Consider the following 12,536-nt stretch of genomic DNA (forward strand, 5'->3'; position numbering starts at 1 on the left):
TGTAGGAAAGTATTTGACTATTTTCTTTTTAATTGATTGATTGATTAATTGACATTATCAGTCTTATTCACATGGTAATATACATTCAGAGGGGGGTGGGGAGAGACAGAAGCAAAGATTTATCATTACAGATCCAAATAAATATTTGTACTACACAGAGAAGCCATTGAAACCCACAAACATGTGGACAATTTCAACAGAAAGGAAGAAACCATGAAAAATGAACAAAATCTGGCTACCAGTATTGAAAAAACTCTAAAATTATAACAGTAAATAAAAAACAACATTCAAACACAGGAGAACTCCAGACAAGAAATAATCAGGGACAGCTAATTGCCCCTCAACAAAGGATTCCCCAAGCAGTAACAGGGCACATCTAAAAACTGTCAGACCACCAAATGCTAATCAAGGTGGCCAACTGAAACATTCACACCTAGCTCCAACAGGCAAGAGTTCTTTCTCCCACCCTGGACCTTCCACAGATATATAAACCCAATTTTCCTAGTTTCCAACAGACCTCACAACCTCTGAGGATGCCTACCACAGATGCAGGCAAAACGTCAGTAGAGAGAATGCTTCTAGAACATGTCCATACAGCCCGAAAAACCTACAATCATTATTTCAATCATGAAAGCCTTTGACAATACAATATTTGTACTAATTACTAATAACCATAACCACAGATTATCATATAGTTATATTTCTTGTTGCCCCAAAAGTCCATAAACAGTATCCAATTTTTTGGAAACTCTTCAATTAGCAGCCATGCTAATTTTGTAATGTGAACTAACTCAGTAGCTTTTACAATCCATTCTTACATTGTCAGTACTTCAATCTGTTTCCATGTTTGACCAAACAATATTCTTGCTGCTCTTGTCATGCAAAGAACTGATCCATATTTACTGCCTTTAATTTTTTGTTGAATTATCATATATGTTTTAGCCAATAAGCTTTTTTGCAAGACCATCACATATGAATATAGGAGCCTTCCAGCATTGGTTTGAAACATTCTGGGCCATTTTTGACAGCTTCCTGCAGTGAGGTGGTTAATATTGTTTGTAGGGTGGGGGGAGATCTCGACTTATACTTACACACAACCTGTAGAAGAGCTGTGATTGCTTTTTAACTGAGTCAAAAGATATTCATGAACCATAATACTGTGGGAAGAAAATGTAAATTTTCCTTTAGGGGAAAAATGCTTTGTGATATGATTCCAGCATTGAGTCACCAAAAGTAACCTTCAAGTAGTCCATTTGAGACAACTAACTGCTTAAAATCACCTACAGGCAGTCACCAAGTTACAAACAAGATAGGTTCTGGAGGTTTGTTTTAATTTTAATTTGTTTATAAGTCGGATCAGGTACATTTTAAAGCGTAACTCCAGTCAAAAATATATATTCTTTAGCGGTGGATAGCATAGGAAAGGGTTAACCCCTCTATGGTGTTTGTTTCCCTGCCCAGAAGAGTTCACCTCACTTTCTGTCCCTGTGATAATTGAATTTTGAAGAATTTGGCTTGTTGTGGAAACAAGGATTGGAGATAAAGCTTCAGTGGAGACACCTTTTCCTTATGATTACTTTTACAGGAGTGAATTTCCCTTCGGAGGGATACATTTCTCTCACTTCCTGTTCTCCCACCCTTGTTCTAAACTATGAGTAGTTCGTAAGTTGGAGGAACAAACAAAAGATATTAAAGTGTAAAGGCTGTTTCTGAAATGCCTCAGCATTCATGCAGGAAGAAAGCATCATTGATGGAGTTTGCAGACTTCTGTGCAATGCTACACAAATTTGGGTGCAATCTCAGTTAAAAACCAAACACATTCAAAGTTAAAAACCACAGCACCCTCTGACTTGATCTTAAAAACCTTAAAATTGAGATTTGAGAAACTGGTAGACCTCATTACCAAATGAGGCAGTATTTTTAGTGATGTGGAGCAAAGTGAATTTAAGTCAAATACACAATGAAAGAAAGCCCAGATTTCAAATGTTGGGCCCCAATAACATCAGTATTTATGCCCTTGTTCAAGCAAAACTATAAAGTCCTCGTAGATTATTTTGACGTGTCAAGAATCATGAGAATTGCAATTCAGAGACATTCTGAAGGCAATGCCATATGCGTTCAGATCAGACACATTTCCTTAGGTGTTCATTTATCTATACATAAAAAATTATGGTGAAATATTTTTCCAACTTCACTTAAGGCCCAAATTTCACAGTTTGCATGCAGACATACTGCCAGCCAAAAATGAAACCGTGCAGCTAGGGGAAACGTGGGGAAAAAACATATCAAAACATTTCTTCCAAACCCCTTATCAGAGTTTCATAAATATGCCTCAATATGCAGTTTCTAGCTAAGTTTCTCATTTTTCCTCTTGAGTGCCTTTACTGCAATACAGTTTTCTAACGAAAAGAATATTTACAACAGTCAAGATAGTGAGTGGTAAGGAAAACATTGGGTAATGGAGTGAAGAAAGCCCGGGGAATGGGTTTGTGAGGGGAAGCAAGAAGATTGTTTCACCACCCTGTACCAAAAATTGCAGAAACCCTTACCCTCGCAACATTTCAAATAAGTTCCTTTATTCCAGAAGCTACACTGTGGTGAATGCAGATGGAACCATTAGAAATCCATACTTCCCCTGCAAAGTGTGAGCTATTCAAGAAGATGTGGCTCTGACTGGCAAATACTATATCCACCCACTATCCTATGTGTCTTATTTCATTAAGACAATCAAACACTGTGCTACTGCAGCAATATTGAGAGATTACAGGTGACTACAAGTATAAGACAATACCTAGCTAATGACTACATTTTGCATGCTGCAAGTCGCTTCTGGAGTGAGAGAATCAGCCGTCTACAAAGAAGTTGCCTAGGGGACACCTGGATGTTACCCTGGACCGTTCTCTGATCTATAAGAAGCACTGTTTGAATATCAAGCAAAAAGTGGGTGATAGAAACAATATCATATGAAAGCTGACAGGCACATCCTGGGGATCACAATCAGATACAGTGAAGACATCTGCCCTTGCACTTTGATACTCTGCTGCTGAGTACGCATGCCCAGTGTGGAACACATCTCACCCTGTTAAAATAGTGGATGTGGCTCTTAATGAGACATGCCACATTATCACAGGCTGTCTCTGCCCTACACTACTGGAGAAATTACACTGACTAGCCGGTATTGCACCACCTGACATCCGCCAGAAAGTAGCAGCCAATAATGAAAGGACCAAGGCAGTGATATCTCTGGCCCATCCCCTATTCGGACATCAGCCAGCACGCCAATGCCTTAAATCAAGAAAGAGTTTTCTAAGATCTACAGAGATACTCTCAGCAAGTGAGAGTCCAAAAGTGGCAGGCTAAAACCTAGAACCTCAACCCATGGCTGATATGAAATGAGAGACTCCCTCCTGGGCACACAGAAGACTGGGCAACTTGGAAGGTGCTGAACACAAGATGCAGAGCCAATCTTAAGAAATGGGGCTACAAAGTGGAGTCCATGACATGTAAGTGTGGAGAAGAGCAAACCACAGACCACCTATTACAATGCACTCTGAGCCCTGCCACATGCACAATGGAGGACCTTCTTATAGCAACGCCAGAGGCCCTCAAACTGCCCAGCTACTAGTCAAAGGACATTTAACAGAATGCCAAGTTTTGTGTTTTCTCAAATACATCACAACTGTACCCTTGATTCACTCCTGATGCAATAAATAAATAAATAACATCCTGCAACGGGGAGGCTAAGAAGTGTCTCTGTCATTATTTTGCTGTATGCAGTAAAAGGGAAGTGAAATAGGGCCAACTCCATTGTGTATCACAATTGCAGTACATGTGGTACATACCTGCATTTCTAACAATTTAATCTCCATTACATTATTTACTATTTTTTTCTTATATTCAAAACCACTCATAAATGTTCTAGAGGCTAGGCAGGAGAACAGGAGAAAGGCAACACAGAATAAGCCTATGATAAAGTCACTACTAGTCAGTGATACCAAAGAGGAGAAGAGTCAGCATAGAGTAGTGGTCTTGAGTTTTGAACTCTGAGAAAAGATCATGATTCGATTCTCTGCTCAGCCATGCAAACCCATGGAATGACCTTGGGTGAGTCATACAATCTCAGTCCCAGCAAACTTCTTGAAAGCCATAAGGCAGAAATGACTTGAAGACACACAACAACAAACCAGTGAGGAGAACTTCCGTGCTTATTTCCCCAGGCCAAAAATAAGCTAGTTGATGAGCCCAGGATTACTCAAAGTTTTAGTTATGGCTTTATTCCAGTGAAACAGTGTAGCCCATGACCTGCATATGCTCAAAACTGTTTTGTATGTTTCTATGCCCTTGTTATCTAACATTACACACACACACAAATAAAAATTCTGCTTTTGAAAAACTTGGAAGAACTTTTTAAGGATGTTTTAGCAACAAGACTGCATTGTTACTAAAACAGTCAGGGTACAAGGAGGCATGTGTTTTAAAATGTCCAAAATTGGGAAAGGTTCAAGAATGATGTGCTCTGTTTCAGGACTTAATGCTCTATTCAGTGTAATGTGACTAAAATTGGGAATATTTCAATACTGGGGTAGTTGAGTATCAGAGACTAGCAAAATAGCTTGCCAAGTTAAAAAAGTTTAGTTTCTGATCCTTTGCCTCCAACTAACTACACCTTTCAGCTTAGAAAAACTATTGACCACATTCTGTCTGGAGAAAGACAGGCTGGTTTGGTTTTAGCTCAGACATAACTATTCTGTAGAAAAGAAATAACTGCTAGTTAAATTCTTCAAGATATGTACACTGCATCCTAACTAACCTAAAGGCACCAGATCCAATCTGATTGTAGAAGCTAAGCAGGGTCAGTCCTGGGCAATACTTGAATAGGAAACCTCCAGACACTGTAAGCCATATTTTAGAGGAGGAAATTGGCAAAACCAACTTTGAATATTTGTGTTGGAGCTCAGCCTGTGATTGTGTTTCAGGATCAGGGTGCTTTACATGTGGAGAGTGATGTCAATGAGTTGCAAGATGGCAATGGTTTGGTCAAGGATATTGATGCAGAGAATGACCAGGAGTTCCTTGTTCAAAGTTTAGTTTCCCATGAGAATGTCCCTGAGGGGTGTAGGGATGATGATGTGCTCTCTGAATTGTTACCAGAGAGTTCCCATGATAGGGAACATGAAAACAGCTAGGCACTTGGCCCAGCTGCAGAAATTAATGAGCAAATAGATAGACGGGAGGAGAACAGTCAAAACAGGAAAGCCTCGGTGTTCTGCCAGGCTCTGAGAGAAAAAGATAAGAAATTCTCAGCTAAAGAGAAATCAATTACTGAGCGCTAGAGACATAGCTAACGAGGAGATAAAAGTCTCAAGTACAGGATATGTAGTCAGATGAAGCATCGCTTGGAATCAAGTCAAGATCTCGTCCTTGTTTCATGGAAGCTTTGCTTGGAAAATTCATGTTTAAAGTGCCTTTGTTTCATGGTTTTGATTTTTGGATTCTATGCTTTTATATTCATGCCTTGGATCCATGTTTCCTGATTTCTTGCATTTTATTGGGAAGTTTTGACTTTGTTTTTATGGACTTTGCTGGACTAAAACCCTGGACTACTTTGTTCCTGCTTATCTTCCTACCTAACTAGATTTACCTATTTCTTTAAAGTGCTTTTTTATTTTACTGCTTTTTAATTATCTTCAAGAAAAGGATTGTTTCCCTATCCAAAGGTGTGGTGTCTAAAGTCAGGGGGCTTTTCCTGTCCTGGAGTGCAACAATTTCTGCCTTCCCTATAGCTTTAGCGCACTCCAATCCAAGTACTTATGCGGGCTGACCCTGCTTAGTTTCAAAGTTCAGGAGGAATTTGATGATCTTCAACATATTCAGGTATCAGTGGAAAACATACATACATCTTTTTACTGCTGTTGATGCTGAGATTTGTAATCCAAATCAAGTCCTGGCAAAGAGAGGTGCTGTTCCACTATTTAGAAATGACTGCAGACTTCACCACCTCTGCCTTTCTCCCACCCAAGGTAAACCGAGGATGATTAACTAACTAAATAGTTGTACTTCTTTTAAAAATCAGCTGTATCCTTCAGGAAAAACAGCTTTATTTACCTGTTGCTGCCTTTGCCGCCTCATCTGTGACATCAAGATCTGCCGATCCAGTAATTCCATTCTCTGTTGCCTCTGTATGTCCACAGTTGCTCCCATTCCAACTCTGGTCTCACTGGATGGCTCTGTGGATGAGAAAATTGGCTCGAGAGTCCAAGCAAATATTCTTGCCACACCATTAGGTATACAAAGTACCTGGTACACTTTTAGCACACTGCTGCTGTAGCACATTCCAGAAATCTGAAAGTAAAAAAGAAATTTAAAATGTTTATCCCACAGTTATCAAAGGGATTTGTCGATAGGCGATACTGAAATACAATTTGTGCTTTCCACTAGTATTGTATAATTTTCTCATAATCTAATCTGGGGTTCAAGAGATCGTTAGTTCAACTGCCAAGGCATCCCCCCCCCCCCCATGTAAACATTCACTTTATCGTTGTTCTCATCTAGATTGTATTCTATCATGAGTCTGTAATCAAGGATGTAGTTGTTAAGTAGTACAGGAAACAACCACAGCACTTTGAATGGAAAACTGATAAAAAAGGGATAAAAAAGGGATTAACACCCCAAAATTTGAAAGAGGAGACGGCATAACATCACCAAATAGTTACAAAAAGAAGTGGTTTGAATGTTTGTTGTGAAACCACCTAGTTACGGGACTTGGTGATCTTCATATTTCCATTTGACATGGTAGTGAAAACATCAAAATGAAAAAACAAAACAAAAAACAAGCTACCACATGCTAATGTTGGTGTGCTAATAAAGTGGTTAAGTGGCTTATGAAAGAAACAGTATATTTCTAAATGACAGAAAGCATTCAAGCAGTTCTTCCTCCCAATAAGACTATTTAGTATCTTTGTCAGCTACAGCGCAGGTCTTACGAATGTCTTAAACTTGTGTTTGAGCTACAGAACTTTAGACTATCCATAGCAATGGTTCTCAACCTGTGGCTCCCCAGGTGTTTTGGCCTACAAGTCTCAGAAATCCCAGCCAGTTTACCAGGTGTTAGGTTTTCGGGGAGTTGAAGGACAAAACATCTGGGGGCCCACAGGTTCTCAACTATTCAAATTATGAATTCAAATGCAGCACAATATACATATATATAATGAAACATATTCCTAATAATTGATGATCTGGAAGACACAAGGGCACAATACAATTGAATATGGGCAATCAGGCTGAGCAATTAGAAAGTAATTTACACATGAAATCTACATCAGATTTTGCAAGCTATGTTCACAGAAAAAATGCTTAGAAATTACATAAATATTTTTTAAAAAAATTAAAAATCTTACTGGGTCACCACGGTACTGTTCCAGCAGTTCTCCTGACATGTAAAAATAATACATTCGGATGTGGTGACTGCTGCGGTGGTGGTAGGTTGCTCAGGCATGGTTTTTATGCACCAGAAGGGCTGTCGGAGCAGTGCCACAGCAACCCCATAAGGGTTTTCAAATTTTTAAGGCTTTGCTGAGGGAGGGGGGTTGGGAAGGGGGTGGGTGCTATCACACGTCTTTGGGCTGCAGGAGTCCAAAAGGCGTGAGATGGGTGTGAGGATGGACGCCTGGGTAATCACAAGACTATCTGTGGGTTAACCCCCACAGAGCCCATACCCCATTCGACCCCGGACTTTCAGGACAACTCGGGTCTAATGGGGTATCAAAGTAATTCGGGACAAAGCAGGAAACTGAAACAAAGAAGTTATATCATAAATTGTTCATTTTTTTTTTACATTGCCTCTCCCACTCTGTAGATTTTTTATTTTTCTTTTGCTATTTTTTTCTTAGTTTAACAAGGACAGGATATTTTTAAACATCTGAAATGAGTACATGCCTTGTGAATAATTTTCCATTTAAGATGGCAGTTGTATATGGCAAATAAGAGTAAGGGCATCTGTTTCTTCACCTAAGCTGTCTGGGAATCAGACACTGTTGGGCTGCTATTCCATTACAGGGATCTCTTCTGGATGACTCTATAATCAAACTACCCACCCTGGGAAAGAGATAAGTACTTCTCTAATTCATGCACTGGGCAGTTTTGCTGAAGAAGTACTTCACTTGTAGCACTGTGAATGAGGAAGGTTTATCCTTCCAAAAATTAATACAATGAATGTGGGTAACCAGACTTACTTTTTGTATTCATTTGGTTAAAAAAAAAAAAAAGGGGGGGGGGGGGGAAACGACAGCCAGCACAATATTTTATTTTTTCCTGTCAGCAAAAAAAAAAAAAAAGGTTGACCTCGACCTTACAAAAGCAGAAATCAAACCAATGGTGTACTTCTCACTTCTGCTCTTTTGTTCTGAAGAGTTTCCAAGAGCTAATATATGTTTTTGGAGATACAGTGTTAAAGAGGGACTACCTAAACCCATCCAAACCTACGTGCTGAATGCTTTCACTGTATTCTATCCATATAACACACTATAGGAAGGCCCCAGCTTGTTCTTGAACTTATCTCTCCAGCACATCTTATGAAGTATGAAAGAAGACTGCAGATGAGCTCCCTTTGTCAGCTCCAGCTCCCCATGCGGGGACATGAGAGAAGCCTCCCACAAGGATGGTAAAACATCAAAACATCCGGGCGTCCCCTGGGCAAAGTCCTTGTAGAAGGCCAATTCTCTCACACTAGAAGTAACTTCCAGTTTCTCAAGTCGCTCCTGACACAAGGGAAAAAAACTATTCCCAATTTGATTTAAGAGGAAATAATATCAGAAGACCATTGTTGTCTAAAATCAGCTAATACTTGTAATATTCTGAAGCAGGCCTGCACAACTTGTAGCCCTCCAGATGTTTTGGACGTCACCTTCTAGAATTCCTGTTCATTGGACAAGCTGGCCAGGGTTTCTCCAACTCATGTTGGAGGCCACAGGTTGTGCAGGTCTGTTCTAGAGTCATATATGCCAGCAGAGTTTGACATCAGTACTGATGGGTTTCTATTGGCATAAATATCTAGAATAAGAGAATGAAACCATGTGCTACATACTTCCCTTCAGTCCTTCAAGCATATCCCCACACCGGTAATGACATTTTAGTTAGATTAGGAAGTATTTCGGCATTCAAAACTTCCTTTTTTTCCCTAGTCATGTTATAACCTAAAAGCCTCAGATGTACTCAGAAAAAAGCCTCAAAACATCCAAATACCAATTATTTTTCTTTCTACAAAATGTATTTTTTGAAAAAGAAAAAGGGGCCTTTACAGATTCCTTCACAGACAATTGCATTCTAGACAAAGTAGATGAAATATTCATATTTTGTATCAGTTGTTCTCCTTATTCACAAAACTATTTAAAAGCATGGCGTAAGAGACAAATGTTTCCAAGATAAAAAAAAATTGTAGACACAAAACTGTAGAACCTCCACTTACTGCTAATTCAGGAAATTCCATGTAGAAGTTTACATTTACTATCTCATTTTGGGGTTGTTCTTTTGCATTCTTCTCACATTTATTATTGCCTTGCATCTTGATTCTGACCTGAATCCTACTGTTAGCCTAATTGTGGTATGATTTAGAACATATCACAATTTCACTGTATAAAATAGATTATCTATTATCTATTATATGGCAGTGTAGACTCAGATAATCCAGTTCAAAACAGATGTGGATTATCTGCCTTGATATTCTGGATTACATGGTAGTGTAGAAGGGCCCTTATTTAATGAATGGCATTTATTTACTTGGTGACTCGTTGGTCAACAATTGATTCAAAAGGTCTAAAATAGCTGGGATTAAGTAGTAGTAGACAGTCTTATGTCTTGTGACTTACCCATCCCACTTTGGTGTCATCTGAAAATGTGATGATGATTCTCTGTTTGAATCAGTTGTTGGAATTTAAAAGACCACTGAAGACCTATCACACCTGACAGGCTTATCCAGTCAATGTATAACTATGAATTTTAAACTCATGTCATGTGTTTATTTTAATCTTTGTTTTGTGTATTTTAAAATATGTATTTAATAAAAATCCATTTCAATATATGTATTTTACACAATGTTTTTTGGGGTGATGTGTTTTTAACTATGTTGTGCCCTGCCCCGAGGAGAAGCAGGGAAGAAATAAAATTATTATTTACCAAAATTGTGAACAACATGTAGGCTTCTTCTACACTGCCATATAATCCCTACGAACCCCCCAGGAACGTAAGATCGTCTGGAGAGGCCCTACGCTCGATCCCGCCTGCTTCGCAGGCACGTCTGGCGGGGACAAGAGACAGGGCCTTCTCTGTGGTGGCCCCCCAGCTGTGGAACTCCCTCCCTAGGGATATTAGATCAGCCCCCTCCCTCCTGACTTTCCGAAAAAGAGTAAATACTTGGCTCTTCGAGCAAGCATTCAGAACCCCGGAGTAAACAGACAAACTAGAGTTGGAAATTGACCCAGGAACGGCCAAGACAATGTAACGGATGAAGATTTGAACGAGAGGACATAGTTTCTTTTAAAATTGTTTATTATGCACTGTCGTTTATGTTTAATTGCACTTGATGTTTTTGCTTTATCAATGTATGTAATTTGTTTTGGCATCGAATTGTGCCAACTGTGTATACCGCCCTGACTCGCCTTCGGGCTGAAATGGGCGGGATAGAAATAATGCAAATAAATAAATAAATAAATAAATAATCCAGATCATTATCTGCTTTGAACTGGATTATATGACTCTATACTGCTATATAATCCAGTTCAAATCAGCCTAAACAGCCTTCTTATTACTCCTCTTCATGATGAGAGGTAACCATTAGTAATCTCTATCAGATGACAGTTTGATCTGTCAATCTTTATAAACCACCCAATGGAAGCATCATCTAGTTTTATCAGCTTGTCTGCAAGAGTATCAGGACTGCAACTCTTAGCCTGCATCATTTATTCAATTTCCCACAGACGGAGCACCAATTCCCTTTTGGGAGAGGACAAAGCCAAAGCAGGTGATATCTGGCACAGAGACAATATCTTTTCTTTCTGTCACTCACTTTACTAGGACAAGGTCAAATATACTTCTATGGGTTTGTTTTTTACTCTTGCTGTCTAGTGGTCTGCACCCTCCCATACTTGCGCACAAAGAAAAAGGAAGTGGCTGTGGGTTTGTTTTCACTACTAATAAATCAAACAGACACTCTGCATTGACAGGCGAGAGGACAGAGCCATCCGTTTGCACACATTTTTTACAACATAAGAGATTTACAATTCAGTTTGAATTTTCCGCATTCCATTAAACTTGAAAAGGGGAAGAAGGAATATGCTTCTGCCGTATCGCTTGCATTCATGTGAAACAAGGTTGTCCCATCACCTCACCCAACCTTCCTCTTGTTCCTTTCTGTGAGCAAAACATCAGGAAAGAAGCATTTTGTCATTCTAAACATTCAGGACATTTGTGACTCATAAGTACTTTGGTTTACCATGACAACTAAGCAACACAACCTTTATTTATCCCCTAGCCCTTTAAAAAAGTTTAAATTATTTTTAATCAGTATGAGGGCACAAACTTATAATATTTTTATTTTTTTTAAATGACCATGAAACAAAAAATAAAAAGAGACACAACTCTAGCAAAAGAAACAGGCGCCCCACTATGTGATTTTGTCATGCATTTCAATATTGCATTTTCATTGTTTACTTTCCACTTTACTCATGGAGCGTATGTATATACCTTCAAGTTGCCTCTTGATTTATGACAACCCCATGAATTTAATAGGGTTTTCCTAGGCAAGGAAAAGTCAGGGATAGCTTTGCCAGTTTCTTCTTCTGAATCCAGCACCTAGCATTTATTGGTGGTCTCCCATCCAAGCACTAACCAGTCCAAAGCCTGTTTAGCTTCCAAGACCAGACTGGATCTGGTGCCTTTAGTGTGTTTATTAATTATTCATGATACAGTACTGTGTCCCATAATTTTAGATACCACTCATTTCATTTTCATGTTTGTCATGATTTCTCAAAACTATATTCCTAGTTACTACATATAATCTGTTTGTTAGTTACTACACATAATTTGTCTGTTAGGAGCCCACGGTGGTGCAGTGGGTTAAAAGCACTGAGCTGCTGAACTTGCTGACGAAAAGGTCGCAGGTTCGAATTGGGGAGTGGGATGAGCTCCCCCTGTTAGCCCCAGCTTCTGCCAACCTAGCAGTTCAAAAACATTCAAATGTGAGTAAATCAATAGGTACCACTCTGGTGGGAAGGTAACAGCGCTCCATGAAGTCATGCTGGCCACATGACCTTGGAGGCGTTTACAGACAACGCTGGCTCTTCGGTTTAGAAATGGAGATGAGCACCAACCCCCAGAGTCGGACATGACTGAACTTAATGTCAGGGGAAAACCTTTATCTTTATATTCCTCGTTACTACATATAATCTGTTTGTTAATATCTGGTAATGCAACACCCCTTCTTTTTCATGAAGTACTGTCCCTTTCAGTATGTTTGGATAGATATTTCACAATCTCTTTCCTCT

At 39.3% G+C, this 12,536-nt stretch overlaps 1 protein-coding gene across 1 annotated transcript in view; it reads right to left on the reverse strand.

The window, feature by feature from the left end:
* The window catches only part of UBAC2 (UBA domain containing 2), a 104,318-nt gene that overhangs the window by 19,156 nt on the left and 72,626 nt on the right, over positions 1-12,536 (reverse strand). Inside the window, exon 7 of the mRNA XM_060769553.2 lies at positions 6,106-6,342. Coding sequence (XP_060625536.1) covers positions 6,106-6,342 — 237 coding nt within the window. The remainder of the gene's footprint in view (positions 1-6,105; positions 6,343-12,536) is intronic.

Source organism: Anolis sagrei, chromosome 3 (genome assembly GCF_037176765.1).
Source record: "Anolis sagrei isolate rAnoSag1 chromosome 3, rAnoSag1.mat, whole genome shotgun sequence".
Classification (NCBI taxonomy): domain Eukaryota; kingdom Metazoa; phylum Chordata; class Lepidosauria; order Squamata; family Dactyloidae; genus Anolis; species Anolis sagrei.